Genomic DNA, 19,116 nt, shown 5'->3' with positions numbered 1-19,116 from the left:
AGGTCCGAGAGACCCTCCCCAAACAATTCCTCACCCTTGTAAGGTAAAACCTCCATGTGCCTTTTTTAGTCGGCATCACCTGTCCATTGCCGAGTCCACAGGACCCTTCTGGCAGAAATCGACATAGCATTTATTCTAGAACCTAGTAGGCTAATGTCTCTCTGAGCATCTCTCATATAAAGGACAGCATCTTTAATATGCCCCAGGGTCATTAATATAGTATCCTTGTCTAAGGTATCAAGTTCCTCAGATAAGGTATCCATCCATGCTGCTACAGCACTACACACCCAAGCCGCCGCGATTGCCGGCCTCAGTAAGGTACCTGAATGTGTATAAATGGACTTCAGGGTAACCTCCTGTTTGCGATCCGCAGCATCTTTGAGGGTAGCCGTATCCTGTGACGGCAGGGCTACCTTCTTGGATAAGCGTGTCAAAGCTTTGTCCACCCTAGGGGAGGATTTCCAGCGTAACCTGTCCGTTGGCGGGAAAGGATACGCCATAAGAATCCTTTTGGAAATCTGCAGTTTTTTATCTGGAGATTCCCAAGCCTTTTCACATAACTTATTGAGCTCGTGTGAGGGGGGAAAAGTTACCTGCGGCTTCTTTTCCCCATACATATGAACCCTCCTGTCAGGGACTGGGGTTTCCTCTGTGATGTGCAACACATCCTTAATAGCTATAATCATATAACGGATGGATTTAGCCAATTTTGGCTGCAACTTTGCATCATCGTAATCGACACTGGAGTCAGAATCCATGTCGGTATCCGTGTCAATAATTTGGGATAGTGGGCGCTTCTGAGACCCTGTCGGCCTCTGCGACATAGGATCAGGCATGGGTTGGGACCCTGACTGTCCTGAGGCTTCAGCTTTGTCTAACCTTTTATGCAAGGAATTAACATTATCATTTAAATCCTTCCACATATCCATCCAATCAGGTGTCGGTGCCGTCGGCAGAGACACCACATTCATTTGCTCCCGCTCTGCTTCCACATAGCCTTCCTCATCAGACATGTCGACACAAGCGTACCGACACACCACACACACAGGGAATGCCCTTTTTGAAGACAGTTCCCCCACAAGGCCCTTTGGTGAGACAGAGAGAGAATATGCCAGCACACACCCCAGCGCTATATAACCCAGGAATAACACAGTAACTTAATGTTAACCCAGTAGCTGCTGTATATTGTGTTTTTAGCGCCTAATTATGTGCCCCCCCCCTCTCTCCTTTTACCCTTTTCTACCGTGATCTGCAGGGGAGAGCCTGGGGAGCTTCTTCTCAGCGGAGCTGTGGAGAAAAAATGGCGCTGGTGAGTGCGGAGGGAGAAGCCCCGCCCCCTCGACGGCGGGCTTCTGTCCCGCTAAAATATATATCTTTTTGGCGGGGGCTCATACATATATACAGTGCCCAACTGAATATATGAGTACTTTTGCCAACAGAGGTCCATATGCTGCCCAGGGCGCTTCCCCCTGCGCCCTGCACCCTTACAGTGACCGGAGTATGTGAGGTGTGTTTTGAGCAATGGCGCACAGCTGCAGTGCTGTGCGTTACCTCATGTGAAGAACGGAGTCTTCTGCCGCCAATTTCGAAGTCTTCTTGCTTCTCATACTCACCCGGCTTCTGTCTTCCGGCTCTGCGAGGGGGACGGCGGCGCGGCTCTGGGATCGGACGGCGAGGGTGAGATCCTGCGTACGATCCCTCTGGAGCTAATGGTGTCCAGTAGCCTAAGAAGCAGGACCTAGCTTCAGAGAGTAGGGCTGCTTCTCTCCCCTCTGTCCCACGATGCAGGGAGTCTGTTGCCAGCAGAGCTCCCTGAAAATAAAAAACCTAACAAAATACTTTCTTACAGCAAGCTCAGGAGAGCTCACTGAACAGCACCCAGCTCGTCCGGGCACAGATTCAAATTGAGGTCTGGAGGAGGGACATAGAGGGAGGAGCCAGAGCACACCAGAGTCTAAATTCTTTCTTAAAGTGCCCATGTCTCCTGCGGAGCCCGTCTATTCCCCATGGTCCTTACGGAGTCCCCAGCATCCACTAGGACGTTAGAGAAAAAACATTTTGGAATGATAAATAATGTTGTATGTACATTTTACACACACACATATTTTGTTATCAGAGCTCTTACCATACAAACAGGATGACTCCTAAACTCCAGTAATCCACTGCACTACTGTAACCAGCAGTGCCAGCTGTGGTCAAGACCTCAGGAGCCAGGTAAGTAGGGGTCCCACACAATGTCCTCATTAAAGAGGTTTCTCCGAGAATTTTAGACTGGCCAAAATCCGTGATCTATAAAGGCATTACAGTGCAAGAAATTAGATTTAGACTTTTAGTAATATCAAAAAACTGGTTATAATTACTTAATGGGTTGCTTCCTAATTGTAAATCCCTATGTGGTCATGGGAAAGAAGGGAAAGGAACAGTGGAAGACCTAAACAGACACAAACACAAATACATTCATATCTAATAGACAGGAAAAAAACAGACACCCAACCGATTTTTCAAACATTTGAATTACCCCATAGAGTGAAGGGGTTTTCCACATAGCTAATATATATTTCTTTCTCCATCCCAGAAACTAGTTCTTCTTCAACTTTCCCTCCACTGGGACTCAGGATGTTCAAACAATTCAATAACGTTCAATTACTGTGCTTGCCTGCTGGCCAGTCACTGGAATTATCTCACCTTTAGATAAAGGAGAGATCTAACGCACGGCCAGAAGTGGTAGCTATCATCCCAGTATGCTCTGATTACAGAGACTGGAAAGCACTAGAAGTACAGAGACACTGCCGAACTAAGCAAATATTTAACTTATGGAAAACCACTCAAAGCTGAATTTTCACTGCTGGGTGGATCCCATCATTTTTGAGTTTAGAACGCTCACCTTCACACAACATTCTTCATTAGCTGATGACAGCAGAACATTTTCTAGCTTCAGATCTCGATGTATGACTCCATTTTCATGGAGGTACTAAAAGCAAGATACATTTAGTATTCAAGAGGTCTACAGTTAAAAACAGAGTTAGTTTAAGAGAAAATAATTCATAACAATAATTAAGTCAAATTAACCTAAAAGGGGCAATTAAAAGTGCCCAGGAGCTATTCAATTGATTTGCAAGACCTGCCCCAAGGCTGCGTTTCTCGCAGATTTCTGCTTGCACCCTCTGAGATGTGAGCAGACATTCGCGTTAAGTTGGCCATCGGGGCTGTTCACGAGTGCCAGGTACACCGTAACTACAGTGCTTAAAATATATTAGCAAATTTTACAGCCTTTTCTAGAGTCTCAGCATATATGTGACTAAACTTGCTGCTATAGCAAAACAAACTGTACCGAGGAGAGGTTGTGTATTTTTTCACAATTAACAATAAGGATTGTGAAGTTTTTATCCTACCCTACTTTACTTTTGTACTGCATATGTTTAAGCGCCAATACTTAAAAAAAAAACAAAAAAAAAAAACAACAACTATCACTGTTCACAAAATCTGTTATTAAATGTTTGCTTATGTTGTTCAATGAGAAACATTCCAATTTTAAATAAAAAAAAAGTGCAAACAGGACCATCTATTTGCACTATTTTAGTAATTAGCCATTTATCAGATTTAATCATTGATTAGTCTACTAAAAATTTAATTAAAAGGATGCATACGCAGAATTGGTTAACTTGAAGATTATATTTGCACTACATAAATAATGAGAAGATGGACAGTAATGAGATAGATTGTACCTTTCATTTAAACAAGAGTTTGTTTTGTGCTACATCAACTGTGTAGTGGGGGAAAGTAAAGATAATTGGACCATAGGGAATGGGTCTGTCAGCAGTTTTGAGTAAGCTGCATGTGTGTAGGATTCATAGTGTGCCGCAAGTATACATTTGATGGATACAGTATGACACAGAGCATTGTGGATTTATTTAAGGTGTATCAATCAGAGGAAAAGAAACAAGCCATTCATGGCACTTTGCAGTTACCTATACATATAAACAAAAAATGCTAAAGTATATTAGTGGTAAAGCATTAATAAAATATTGTAACTTTCTGCTGTATAACAAAGGCCACTTCAGCAGAGAGAGGTACAGTATCAGGGTCTTGGGGCATTTGTACAGCACAACAGGTAAACATCTTGACAATTTAGCTGTATTTGACTCAGCTAAATGGCTGCACAGTAATCCTGTTCTGGGGAGTGCTTTGGAGACCTCTGCATGTACATAAATGAATGATTAAGATTTAAGAGCAGAGAATACATTCAACTTGGTTTTTAAGTGCTCCGAAATGTCAGATGTGATTTATGGCTGTGTGTATAATGCATAAAAGTAATGTCACTGAGTTAGACCTGTAATAAAAACATTGTTGTGTGCTGCTGAAGATTTATAAATGGTTCTCTTGGTTTAAAATAAATAATGAATAATTCATTACTTTATGCATGGTTTCTTTTTGTAACAAATATACTGCATATTGTTGATGTTACTATTTTAGATTGTGTATGTTTTAACCTTTTTAGATTCTTTCTGATTTCCATCTTATTTTAAATTAAAAAAAAAAGTTACTGAGTTAGATATATATATATATATATTTATCTCAAGAATGTACTTAAAGGCTGAACAGGTGAATATACTATATAACATACTATATCAACATTGTGTGAAATTTAAGGAGATTTGTGTATTACCTCGACAGCTAGCAAAATCTGATAAAAGAACAGTTTTGCCGTTGATTCTTTAAGCCTGGATGTCACTACTCTGTCAAATAATTCACCTCCTTCCATCCTAGAAAAAAAAGGATCACCAAGTTACACCTACCTATTACCAATAGGTATATAGTCTATCAATAGTAAAGCATGGCTCTGTTTGAGAACAGTTATGCTGGGAGATCAAAGGCGTCATCACAGAACTTAAACAAGAGAATTTAAATGATAAAAGTAAGATTTTTGTTAGTTACTGATAAATCTCTTTTTCTAGATCCATTTGGAGGATACATTTGACCATGGGGCATAGTGCAGGTTGAGGAGCTAGCAATGAATAGGTATACTTTTGTCGTATATAAGCTCCTCCACTCCAATCGCTTCCTCAGTTTGAACTTAAAAATAAGATTTTACTTACCGGTAAATCTATTTCTCGTAGTCCGTAGAGGATGCTGGGGACTCCGTAAGGACCATGGGGATAGACAGGCTCCGCAGGATACATGGGCACTTTAAGAAAGAATTTAGTTCCTGGTGTGCACTGGCTCCTCCCTCTATGCCCCTCCTCCAGACCTCAGTTAGAGAAACTGTGCCCAGAGGAGATGGACAGTACAAGGAAAGGATTTTGTTAATCCAAGGGCAAGATTCATACCAGCCACACCAATCACACGGTATAACTTATGATAACTACCCAGTTAACAGTATGAAAACAACATATCATCAGTGCAAGACCGATGCAACTAGAACGTAACCCTTATTGAAGCAATAACTATATACAAGTATTCAGAAGAAGTCCGCACTTGGGACGGGCGCCCAGCATCCTCTACGGACTACGAGAAATAGATTTACCGGTAAGTAAAATCTTATTTTCTCTAACGTCCTAGAGGATGCTGGGGACTCCGTAAGGACCATGGGGATTATACCAAAGCTCCCAAACGGGCGGGAGAGTGCGGATGACTCTGCAGCACCGATTGAGCAAACATGAGGTCCTCCTCAGCCAGGGTATCAAACCTATCGAATTTTGCAAAAGTGTTTGAACCCGACCAAGTAGCAGCTCGACACAGCTGTAGTGCCGAGACCCCCCGGGCAGCCGCCCAAGAAGAGCCCACCTTCCTAGTGGAATGGGCCTTGACCGATTTTGGTAACGGCAATCCAGCCGTAGAATGCGCTTGCTGAATCGTGTTACAAATCCAGCGAGCAATTGAAGCAGGGGCACCAATCTTGTTGGATGCATACAGGACAAACAGCGCTTCAGTTTTCCTGACTCTAGCCGTTCTGGCCACGTAAATTTTCAAAGCCCTGACCACATCAAGTAACTCGGAATCCTCCAAGTCACGTGTAGCCACAGGCACAATAGGTTGGTTCATATGAAAAGATGATACCACTTTCGGCAGAAATTGCGAACGGGTCCGCAATTCTGCTCTATCCATATGGAAAACCAGATAGGGGCTTTTATGTGACAAAGCCGCTAATTCTGACACTCGTCTAGCCGAAGCCAAGGCTAATAACATGACCACCTTCCACGTGAGATATTTTAACTCCGCCGTTTTCAGTGGTTCAAACCAGTGTGACTTTAGGAAACTCAACACCACGCTAAGATCCCAAGGTGCCACCGGAGGCACAAAAGGAGGCTAAATACGCAGCACTCCTTTTACAAACGTCTGAACTTCTGGTAGAGAAGCCAACTCTTTTTGAAAGAAAATGGATAGGGCCGAAATCTGAACCTTAATGGAGCCTAAGTTTTAGGCCCAAATTCACTCCAGTTTGTAGGAAGTGAAGCGTAGGAGCATTCCTGGCCTCACACCAAGAAACATATTTTCGCCATATACGGTGATAATGTTAAGATGTCACGTCCTTCATAGCCTTTATCAGCGTAGGAATGACCTAATCCGGAATGCCTTTTTCCGCTAGGATCCGGCGTTCAACCGCCATGCCGTCAAACGCAGCCGCGGTAAGTCTTGAAACAGACATGGGCCCTGTTGCAACAGGTCCTGCCTTAGAGGAAGAGGCCACGGATTTTCTGTAAGCATTTCCTGTAGATCCGGATACCAGATCCTTCGTGGCCAATCTGGAACAATGAGGATTGTTCTCACTACTCCTTTTTCTCATTATTCTCAACCCTTGGGTATGAGAGGAAGAGGAGGAAATACATAGACTGACTGGAACACCCACGGTGTCACTAGGGCGTCTACCGCTACTGCCTGAGGGTCTTTAGACCAGGCGCAATAACTCTGCAGCTTTTTGTAGAGGCGGGACTCCATCCTGTCTATCTGTGGCAGTCCCCACTGAACTGCAATCTGCGCGAAGACTTCCTGATGAAGTCTCCACTCTCCAGAACGTATGTCTGGTGAGGAAGTCTGCTTCCCAGTTGTTCACTTCCGGAATGAACACTGTTGACAGTGCTCTTACATGATTCTCTGCCCAGCGAAGAATTCTGGTGGCTTTCGCCATCGCCACTCTGCTCCTTGTGCCGCCTTGGCGGTTTACATGAGCTACTGCGGTGACGTTGTCTGACTGGATCAGAACCGGTTGGTCGCGAAGAAAGGTCTCCGCTTGACGTAGGGCGTTGTATATGGCCCTTAGTTCCAATATGTTGATGGGAAGACAAGTCTCTTGACTTGACCAAAGACCTTGGAAATTTCTTCCCTGTGTGACTGCTCCCCAGCCTCGGAGGCTCGCGTACGTGGTCACCAGGATCTAGTCCTGAATGCCGAATCTGCGGCCCTCTAGAAGGTGAGTACTCTGCAGCCACCACAGGAGAGATACCCTGGCCCTGGGGGATAGGGTGATCAACTGATGAATCTGTAGATGTGACCCGGACCACTTGTCCAGTAGGTCCCATTGGAAAGTCCTTGCATGGAACCTGCTGAAGGGAGTGTTTTTCCCAGGACTCGAGTGCAGTGATGCACTGACACCTGTCTTGGTTTCAATAGGTCCCTGACTAGAGTCATGAGTTCCTGGGCCTTCTCTATCTGAAGGTAAACCCATTTCTGGTCTGTATCAGAATCAAACCCAAGAAGGGCAGACGAGTTATAGGAACCAACTGTGACCTCGGGAAATTGAGAATCCAGCCGTGATGCTGTGACACCTTCAGCGAAAGTGACACGCTGTTCAACAACTGCTCTTTTGATCTTGCCCTTATTAGGAGATCGTCCAAGTATGGGACAACTGTGACTCCTTGATTGCGTAGGAGCACAATTATTTCCGCCAATTACCCTGAAATTGGTAATGACAATCCTGTACCGCAATTGTCAGGTACGCCTGATGGGGTGGATAAATGGGAACATGAAGGTATGCAGCCTTTATGTTTAGATACACCATCAAATCCCCCCCTTTCAGGCTGGCGATGATCGCTCTGGGCGATTCCACTTTAAATTTGAACCTTTTCCCGTATAGGTTCAGAGATTTTAATTTTAAAAATAGGTCTGACCGAACCGTACGGTTTCGGGACTACAGCCAAGGTTGAGTCATATCGCCTTCCTTGTTGCAGGAGAAGAACCTTGAGCACCACCTGTTGGAGATACAATGTGTGAATTGTATTTAATATTATCTCCCTTCCTGGGGGAGAAGCCGGCACCTTTCGAATTCCAGCTTGTAACCCTGAGAAACAATTTTTTATTGCCCCGGGAACCACCTGTGAGTGAACTCAGATGTGGCTGAAGAGTCGAAGACGTGCTCCCACTGGGGCGGACTCCCTTAGCGGAGCACCAGCGTCATGCGTTGGACGTAGTAGAGGCCGGGGAGGACTTCTGTTCCTGGGAACTAGCTGTGCCCTGTACCTTTACCTCTGGTAAGAAAGGACGCTCCTCGTACTTTCTTATTATTCTGCGACCGAAAGGACTGCATTTGATAATGTCGTGCTTTCTTAGGCTGTGAGGGAATATAAGGCAAAAGATCAGAATTACCAGCTATAGCTGTGGAGACCAGGTCCGAGAGCCCTTCTCCACACAATTCCTCAGCCTTGTAAGGTAAACCTTCCATATGCCTCTTTTAGTCGGCATCACCTGTCCATTGCATGTTCCACAGGACACTTCTAGCAGAAATCGACATAGCGTTGACTCTAGAACCCAGTAGACTAATGTCTCTTTGGGCATGTTTCATATATATATATATATATATATAAAAGAAAGCATCTTTTATATATATATATATATATATATAAATATATATATACTAGAGCCAATACCATGGTATCCTTATCTAGGGTTTCAATCTCCGCTGATAAGGTATCTGTCCACGCTGCTACAGCGCTATAAACCCATGCCGACACAATCGCCGGTCTGAGTAGTGTACCAGAATGTGTGTAAATGGACTTCACAGTACTTTTACTGCAAGCTATCTGCAGGATCCCTGAGGATAGCTGTTAAGTCAGCGCTACCTTTTGGGTAAACGTGACAAAGCTTTGTCCACCCTAGGGGAAGATTCCCATCGTATCTTGGCCATAGTAGGGAAAGGATACTCTCTGAGAATTCTTTTTGGGAAGCTGCAGCTTCTTGTCTGGAGATTCCCGCTCTTTTTCTTCATGAGAGGAGGGAAATTTACCTCAGCTTTCTTTCCCTTAAACATGTGTACCCTCGTGTCAGGGACAGATGAGTCATCAGTGATATGCAAAACATCTTTTATTACAATAATCATATATTGAATACTTTTCTGCCAGTTTTGGCTGTAACTTTGCATTATCGTAGTCGACACTGGAGTCAGACTCCGTGTCGATATCAGTGTCTATTATTTTGGATAGTGAGCATTGTGAGACTCTGAAGGTCTCTGCGACATAGGGACAGACATGGGTAGATTCACTGTCTGTTCTCTAATATTTTGTGCAATAAATTTACCTCAGCACTTTATTTCACATATCCAATCAGGTGGCGGTGTTGTCGACGGAGACACCACTCACACACACATTTGCTCCATCTCCTCCTTAGGAGAGCCTTTTACCTCAGACATGTCGACACACACGTACCGACACACCACACACTCAGGGAATGCTCATCTGAAGATAATTCCCCCACAAGGCCCTTTGGAGAGACAGAGAGAGAGTATGCCAGCACACACCCCAGCGCTATATGACCCAGGAAAAAACACAGCAATTTAATGTTTACCCAGTAGCGCTGTTATTATCTGCGCAGAATTATGTGCCCCCCCTCTTCTTTAAAACCCTCTCTTCTACCGTGGTATAAGCAGGGGAGAGTCCGGGGAGCTTCCTCTCAGCGGTGCTGTGGAGAAAAACATGGCACTGGTGAGTGCTGAGGGAGAAGCCCCGCCCCCTCGACGGCGGGCTTCTGTCCCGCTAAAAGTGTAAAATTGGCGGGGGCTCATGCATATATACAGTGTCCAGCTGTATATAGGCTCCTTTTTGCCAAATAAGAGGTTTATATTGCTGCCCAGGGCGCCCCCCCCCTTGCACCCTTACAGTGACCGGAGTATGTGAGGTGTGTGGGAGCAATGGCGCACAGTTGCAGTGCTGTGCGTTACCTCAGTGAAGATCATGAAGTCTTCTGCCGCCTCTGAAGTCTTCTTTTCTTCTCATACTCACCCGGCTTCTGTCTTTCGGCTCTGCGAGGGGGACGGCGGCACGGCTCCGGGACGGACGGCGAGGGTGAGGTCCTGCGTACCAATTCCTCTGGAGCTAATGGTGTCCAGTAGCCTAAGAAGCAGGACCTAGCTTCAGAGAGTAGGGCTGCTTCTCTCCCCTCAGTCCCACGATGCAGGGAGTCTGTTGTCAGCAGAGCTCCCTGAAAATAAAAAACCTAACAAAATACTTTCTATCAGTTAACTCAGGAGAGCTCACTGAAAAGCACCCAGCTCGCCTGGGCACAGTATCAAACTGAGGTCTGGAGGAGGGGCATAGAGGGAGGAGACAGTGCACACCAGGAACTAAATTCTTTCTTAAAGTGCCCATGTCTCCTGCGGAGCCCGTCTATCCCCATGGTCCTTACGGAGTCCCCAGCATCCTCGAGGACGTTAGAGAAAAGCCCTAAAGATCAGTTGAACAAAAATAATGACAGAACTGCATCCTTCTCATATGCACAACCAAGAGAGGGTATGCTCAGCATTGGCTGATCACTATCAATTCCGACCAAAGGCCATGAAATCTGTAAAATTTGGTGAACGTATGAACCGAGGACCATGTCGCTGCTGTACATAAATGCTCTGGGAAAGCTCCATGCTATGCCGCCCACAAAGTTCACACCGATCAAGTGGAATGACCTGAGGTCCTAGCAGGCATGTTTGCTGAATTGTGACCATAATCCATCTGGCTAGCATGGAAAAAGAGGAATAAAAAACGCTCTATTTATTACACAATGCAACATAATTCTTCAAGACTCTATGATAATAGTCTGAAGATACTTTCTTTCTAGCTTTAATCATAATCTGAACTACCAGAGTCCAAAAAACCCTTTTCTAAAATCTTGGCTTCAAGAGCCATGCCATTCAATTTTAACTAATGGATGTCCTGAGACAAAAGATACTGTCGAAGTGGAAGTCTGCTCCCCGGACCCTCTGCCATGTGTGGTACCTCTGAGTACCAAACTCTCCTTGACCAGTCTGTTTCTACTATGATTGCTGGAATGCTTTCCATGAGGGAAAAATGTAAGCTAGATAAATAGTAATAATAGTTTTATTTATATATCACTTTTCTCCCATAGGACTCAAAATTGCTTTACAGAAATCCGAAACATGTTTACGATCCCGACAGGGGTGAGGTAAGTACTAAAGCCTAACCCTAACCTCCCCCCTTAGTGCCTAAACCTAACGCCCCCCCTCCCCCCTTAGTGCCTAAACCTAACCGCCCTCGGTGGTGTTTAACCTCCCCTCCCCGCAGCCTTACCCTAACCTGCCTGACAGCTGGGATCCCGAACGGATACCAGATTACCCTGGGTGGAATAGGTTACTCCTAGAAGAGATTACACAAAAAAGGTGTTTTCAGCATCCCAATGCTCGGAGTGGGGTCCCACCATAACCATCAAGTCAATGTATTTTTCATCCCATCCACAAGTGTACCAGGTGAGGCAGCCATATTGGGCCCACTACGAAGGTTATACTGTGGGAGATAAGCCATACAAGGAACCCAAGGCATACATGGGAAAAAGGACACGTGTGTGGCAGTATGATATACCCTGTATGAATAGATCCATGTGAAATACATCCTGGCCACTGAGGATGCACTTCAGTGGAGTTATAATATACAGTGAGGAGGGAACAGTAAATACAGCGAACAGAGATGCAGTTTGGGCACAATCTGTGGTGGAGTCACATGCTGATTGATGGAGAGGTATAGCGTACAGTGGGGATTACCGGGAGAAAATTAATAGTAGAGCAGAACATACTGGCATAAAAGGCAGTGAATGAAGCCAGTGGTGGGGACAGTACAAGAAATGAGTCCAGCAATATAAAACAGCCTAGACTGTAACAATGGGAGCCGGTGTGAGTCTGAGAGAAGCAGGTCCTAGATAAAATCTACAAGGGACAACCATAGCATATATTAGAAAGGCGAATGGATCACAGACTGTAACAAAATGTGAGCACATTGTTATTGACCTGAGTAGACATTAGACCCATCTCTGATTGACACCCACCTCTTTACCAGACTGTTTTAAGTCTTCTGTATGCAGAGACCATTCCCCTGGAAGAATGGACTAGTAGTGTGCTTCTAACACAGTCCGGTCTGTATCTCATAACTGAGATATAGATCAGACTGTGCTAGAAGCATCACAGAAGAGAGCGACACCCCACGCAGGAAAGAGAAACTGCACAGGTTTTGAAAGACGCAGGGTGCTAGAAAGAACACTAGACTAGCAACTTGGTAAGTTCACCTTCCAATTCTCTATTACTGGGATAAATACTGCTAATATTGTCGGAACATGAATCCCTGTTCCTGCTTCTTCGCTAGGGAACTCTTTGTCACTCCCTGACGATTAATGTAGGCAACTGCTGTAGCACTGTCTGACTACTTCGTTATAGGTTTTCCCTGAATAAGAGATTGTGCTTTTTTTCAATATATTTAGAACCGCTGTTAAGGGGGGTATACACGGGAGAGATGTTTGCTGAGCGAACCGCTCAGCACACATCTCTTCCGCCGCTCAGCACAGCGCGATGTGTGCTGAGCTATGTGGGGGGAGGACGGGGGCCGCTCATTTCACCCAGCGGGTGAAATGAGTGACCTGCTAGATTGGCCTGCATGCAGGCTCAATCTAGCAGCGGCGATAGCGATGTGCGGGGCCGGGCATCGCTATCACTGAGGGGGCAGCACACGAGTGATCTATGCTTAAAATCTAAGCAATCTAGTCAGATTGCTTAGATTTTAAGCATGGATCTCTCAGTGAGTACCCCCCTTTAGTCCAAACACAGATTGGAAGTCTTGTTTCCATTCTAGTCTTTGAAATTTAGGAATAGTGTAACTGCCTCCCCATCCCTGGCATATGTTGTGATTACAAACCAATCCTGGGTGAGAAAACTCCTACCTTTGTTCATGTTTTCTAACCTTGTCTACCACCTGAGAAAGACTGTACTTTCTATGGTTATAGAATGATGAATTGAGCTGTTAATCAATGGTTGGAATACAACCAAACTGTTATGGGCCCTACAGACTCGGACTGTGCCGCCGAGCTGCCCGACCGCCAATACGGCAGACGGGCGACCCGGCGGTGGGGGGGCAGTGACGGGGGAAGTGAAGTTTCTTGACTCCTCCCATCACCCGGCTCTGTAGACGTGCAGGCAAATATGGACGATCTCGTCCATATTGGCCTGCACGCACAGCCGACGGGACATCAGCGATGAACGAGCGCGGGGCCGCGCATCGTTCATCGCTGGTGCCTCCACACTGACAGATATGAACGTTATCTCATTCATTAATGAACGAGATCGTTCATATCTTGCAGTGTTATCGCCCAGTGTGTAGGGCGCATTAGACTATTTTTAATTGAAACATTCTGGAATGAAGTCTTGCATACTGGACTACTTTGAAAAATAACACCATCTTTCTGAGTAACTTTATACCACAGAGAACCACTACTTATATTCAAGGGTTTCTGAACTAAGTTTTGAAAGTCTCTAATATTTTCTGTTGGCAAAAAGATCATGGCTAGTTGAGTATTGAAAATAAGACCTAAAATGAAAAACTCATACACTGAATTTGAATCATCTTTGACTTTTGACAGTTGATAACCCAGTCATTGGTCTATAGCACTTCCACTGCTCTTAGCAGATCTACTTGAAGAGCATCTTTTGAATCTGCTTTGAAAAGCAAATATTCTAAAAGGGTAAACAATCCTTTTTCCTTTAGGTCTTAAAAGGTATGCTATGACTTTAAATTTGAGGGGCTTTGTCTAATCTGTTAGAAATTGCCCTATATTAGCAATTTCTTCGCCCCTGACTGCAAATCTTAAAAGACATTGATGGACTTCTCAAATGGACATGTGGAGGAAGGCATCTTTGATGTCTATACATGACAAACATTTGTTTACCTCCATTCCGTTTATGACTTTTCATACAGATTCTATTCTGAATCTGTCTACATGCAGTCTTATATTTAAGTCCTTTACATTTAAAATGGATCTGAGACACCCATATGGCTTTTGGTCGAGAGCTGTAATTGCTTGATCTAAGGCCAGTCACTTTTGTCTGTTGCTTGGTAACCTTGTTGAAAAGTACCGGTAAAACATGGGATGTAACCTCTTTCTGCTAAACCAGTCCTTATTTGTGTAAAGAGGTCTTTTTCCACTGATACCTGAAAGATGGGCACCCACCACAGACACTTCTGGGTGTATGCCATTCTTGTCATGCTGACTTATCCTGGAGCCCAGGTACCTGTATTCCTGGCTCCTTCCTACTTGTCCTAAATTGTCTTCCTCTACTTGTAAAACCTTGGATCCTCAGAGCAAGGGTGCCTGTCCCTTTGGCCTGAAAGGATGTAGATGACTGCCCCTGTTTAAAGGGTGGACAAAAGGACAGAAGATTTACCTATAGGTTAATTTTTACCTTCCGTGGACTCTGAAATTCACTCATCTGCCCAGGGCTAAACAAAAACGTCCTTCAATCTATTTGTCTCAGAATATGAATTCCATGATTTTAACCATAGAATGTGTCTAGCCAAAACAGTTGGCCTAGAAATTTTTGACTCGAAAAGAAAGTATCTAGAGCGGATTCTTCCAAATACTCTGCTACAACTTTAATCGGCTCTGAGACAGATACTTAAAATGTAGAAATGTCTTACTGGATACCTTCTATGAAAAAGGTCAGCAAACTTCTCCATTGCTGTCCCTGCAGCTACATAAATAGATTTCAAAATACATTCACACTTTTGCTTTGAAACCTCTTTTAAGGAGGCCCCATTCGGAATAGGAGAGCCGTGGCCTTAAATCAGTGGTTCCCAAACTCTGGGGTAGATGTATAATTTGTTGTTACTGGAATTAGTGGTTTCAGCGCACGTTATGTGTTGCTGATAACACTTCTCCTCCATGTATGAATGCGGAGATGTCGGGCAAATGATAGGGGCACTATGCGCCCATCTTTATCTGCACTGCTGTCTTCAAGATAGCGCACTGATGTGTCAGCAGATGTATGAACGGTCAGCGCCACTGACCTAACCTACAACTGCAGCTACTGATTTCAGCAAATACAGTTGCTGTGAATGTTGCAACTGCCGTGTTCCGGGCTACATGGGAGATCTCACGCATGCCCAGTGGAGCCAGCTGGGCCGTGAGACACATTGCGTCAGTGCTAATCTGATGCGCTGTGGGCTCCGACAGGGATAGCTGGAGGGAGGAGTTTTCACTCCCCCACTCTGACAGTCAAAATGTTAATACATCTTGTCGGCATTGCTTCCTGCTCGGTCTCGGTAAAGAGGTGAAGCAGGAAGAGCTACAGTGGCACAATCTGTGATGCTTCCCCTCAGACCTCAAGGAGCACTAACAGTTCATGTTTTCCAGGTCACCTGCTGATTTTTATAATGTAAGAGTTGGTGATGCAGTGCACCTGCAGGGGTGACCAGGAAACCGTGAACTGTTAGAGCTCCTTGAGGACCGAGTTTGGGAACCACTGCTTAGATAAACAAGATACAGGAACATCCACATCCGATGATTGTTTTCTGTAAGCTCTCTCTCTTTCAGAAATCGGATACACAGAAGGAAACCTGCGTTGGGATCTGAAAGATCTTAACAGGATGAAGCCGAAGACAATATTATCCTAGTGTTCACTCTAGGGGACGGGCAGGGCGCCGGTCTGTGAAGGGCAAAAGCGCGCGCGCGGTGCCAAAAGGGGCGTGGTCATGCAAATGGGGCCGTGGCCAAGTATACGTAATAGAAGTGGGCGGTTCAGTCCACAGACTGGGGGTGTGGGCGGCTGGCGGAGTCACTGTTGGGGGCGTGCCAAGCACCTACGGAGGTGCTGGGCTTCCCCCAAGCTCTCTAACAGCGTGAATGGATGCCGCGCGCATGCGCGCAGCATCTTTACATGCTGAGAGGGCAGAAAGCGGGCGGCTGTTTTAGCAGGGAGCCGCAGAAAGGGAAGGGCGGGTTTTGCCCTTAAAAAAAATCGGGCAGGGCGCGGCGCCCTGCTAAAATAGCCTAGCGTGAACACTATTATCCTTTATTTATATGGCGCTACAAGGGATCCACAGCGCAAAATTACAGAGTACATAGACAAATAATCAAAACAGGAAAACAGTAACTTACAGCTGAAGATGATAAGTACAAGTACAGGGTAAATAAACATAGCTACATCAGCAGATGACACTGAAATAAGTATCAGGGTGGCAGAAAACTGGTGCACACGAAGATGGTTAAGCTAAGAAAAGGAAAAGCACATGAGGGATGAGGGCCAGCTTAAATTCTAAAGGGGAGAGGCAGCCAGACAGGGGTGACACAGATGGGGCAGACAGAGAGTGTGGAGAAAAATGTGGTTTGGCTGGGTTTGGTGAAGAAGTGTGTCTTGAGAGCCTGTTTGAAGTTTTGGAGAGAGGTGGAGAGTCTGAGGGGGAGAGTTAGAAAATTCCAGAGAAAGGGAGCAGCACATGAAAAATCTTGGAGGTAGAAGTGGGAGGAAGTAATCAGTAGGCAGGAGAGGCAGCATGCAGTAGCATAGCGAAGAGGACGGGTGGGAGTGTAAAGGGAGATAAGGTCAAAGATGTAAATGGGAGGAGTGGCTGAGGGCTCTGTAAATGAGTGTGAGAAGCTTGAATTGGATTCTGAAAGGGAACGGAAGCCAGTGAAGAACTTGTAGGAGAGGGAAAGCTAGTGTTCACTCTAGGCTGTTTTAGCAGGGCGCCGCGCCCTGCCCGTTTTTTAACAGGCAAAACCCGCCCTGCCCCTTTTGCGGCGCCCTGCTAGAACAGCCGCCCGCTCCCTGCCCTCCCGGCGTGTATAGATGATGTGCGCATGCGCGCGGCATCCATTCACGCATTGGGAGAGGGCTGGGGGAAGCCCAGCACCGACGGAGGTGCTGGGCACGCCCCCAACAGTGACGTCGCCGGCCACAGATGCTCTCTATAGTAGCGTCTGTGGGCCGCACCGCCCCCTAAAATGACGGTGACGTGGCCACGCCCCCTAATTTGCGTGGCCGCGCCCCCATTTCGCACATGTGCCCCCAGAGTCCGGCGCCCTGCCCCTTTTCACTCCTAGAGTGAACACTAGAAAGCGGACGTACTGCGTTTGGTAAGGAAGATGACCTGGACTGCAGAGGATAGATTGGAGTGGAGAGAGGCATTTGTCAGGGATGCCAGTCTGGGAGATTATAGTAGTCTAGTCTGGAGATGACCAGTGAGTGGATAAGAGTCTTAGTAGCATCCTGGGGTCTGATCCTGAAAATACTTTTGAGATGAAAAATTTTTGAGATGAAAATGGCAGAACATTTTTGAGATGAAAATTAAACAATAGTTTCTCTAGCGAAAGGACATCATTTTAAGACCTAAAGCAGTCCTCCACAATGCCTTGGTCCAACATGACATTTCCAAGGACTTCTGTCTGTCTACCATCATGGTCCATCTTAGATGAAATTAATATCATATACTCTAGTACTGTGGCTGGACGCATAATTCGACAGTTCCTCACTCATAATGGAAGAAAGGGTAAGGGCTAAAGACCTAACCCAAGCTGGTTCTTCCACAGGGCCGGAGGAAACCTCTACAAAGGGTTGTGTGTCACGAGTGTCCTCACAAGCATGCACATGTGAGCATGCACGTCCCTACTAGAATTAACATCGTGTAACAAAATGATGCAAACTAGTTTTCCCAGCTCTAGGTTCAGGCTAGGAAATAACGAGATTTATGGTAAGAACTTACCGTTGTTAAAATAAGAATTTACTTACCGATAATTCTATTTCTCATAGTCCGTAGTGGATGCTGGGGACTCCGTCAGGACCATGGGGAATAGCGGCTCCGCAGGAGACAGGGCACAAAAGCAAGCTTTTAGGCGAGCGTACACAATAAGGAAGGATCTTGAATCCCGGGTAAGACTCATACCAGCCACACCAATCACACCGTACAACTTGTGATCTGAACCCAGTTAACAGTATGATAACACAGAAGTAGCCTCTAAAAAAAGATGGCTCACAACAATAATAACCCGATTTTTGTAACAATAACTATGTACAAGTATTGCAGACAATCCGCACTTGGGATGGGCGCCCAGCATCCACTACGGACTATGAGAAATAGAATTATCGGTAAGTAAATTCTTATTTTCTCTAACGTCCTAGTGGATGCTGGGGACTCCGTCAGGACCATGGGGATTATACCAAAGCTCCCAAACGGGCGGGAGAGTGCGGATGACTCTGCAGCACCGAATGAGAGAACTCCAGGTCCTCTTTAGCCAGAGTATCAAATTTGTAAAATTTTACAAACGTGTTCTCCCCTGACCACGTAGCTGCTCGGCAGAGTTGCAATGCCGAGACCCCTCGGGCAGCCGCCCAAGATGAGCCCACCTTCCTTGTGGAGTGGGCCTTTACAGTTTTAGGCTGTGGCAGGCCTGCCACAGAATGTGCAAGTTGGATTGTGCTACAGATCCAACGAGCAATCGTCTGCTTAGACGCAGGAGCACCCATCTTGTTGGGTGCATACAATATAAACAACGAGTCAGATTTTCTGACTCCAGCTGTCCTTGAAATATAAATTTTCAATGCTCTGACAACGTCCAGTAACTTGGAGTCCTCCAAGTCGCTAGTAGCCGCAGGCACCACAATAGGCTGGTTCAAGTGAAACGCCGAAACCACCTTAGGGAGAAAATGAGGACGTGTCCGCAATTCTGCCCTGTCCGAATGGAAAATCAGATATGGGCTTTTGTACGATAAAGCCGCCAACTCTGAAACTCTCCTGGCTGAAGCCAGGGCCAGTAGCATGGTTACTTTCCATGTAAGATACTTCAAATCTACAGATTTGAGAGGCTCAAACCAATGAGATTTGAGAAAATCCAAAACTACGTTTAGATCCCACGGTGCCACTGGGGGCA

The 19,116-nt window shown here is 45.6% G+C and overlaps 1 protein-coding gene across 4 annotated transcripts in view; it reads right to left on the bottom strand.

The window, feature by feature from the left end:
- The window catches only part of CHEK2 (checkpoint kinase 2), a 120,240-nt gene that overhangs the window by 16,744 nt on the left and 84,380 nt on the right, over positions 1-19,116 (bottom strand). For all 4 annotated transcript variants that reach the window (XM_063913169.1, XM_063913167.1, XM_063913170.1 and 1 more), the window contains exons 9-11: positions 4,667-4,763; positions 2,885-2,971; positions 2,126-2,289 (exon numbers count right to left, since the gene is read on the bottom strand). In XM_063913169.1, coding sequence (XP_063769239.1) covers positions 2,126-2,289; positions 2,885-2,971; positions 4,667-4,763 — 348 coding nt within the window. The remainder of the gene's footprint in view (positions 1-2,125; positions 2,290-2,884; positions 2,972-4,666; positions 4,764-19,116) is intronic.

The sequence above is a fragment of the Pseudophryne corroboree genome, chromosome 1 (assembly GCF_028390025.1).
Source record: "Pseudophryne corroboree isolate aPseCor3 chromosome 1, aPseCor3.hap2, whole genome shotgun sequence".
Taxonomy (NCBI): domain Eukaryota; kingdom Metazoa; phylum Chordata; class Amphibia; order Anura; family Myobatrachidae; genus Pseudophryne; species Pseudophryne corroboree.
The sequence above is the reverse complement of the archived record's forward strand: the minus strand, read 5'-3'. Positions and strand labels throughout refer to the sequence as shown.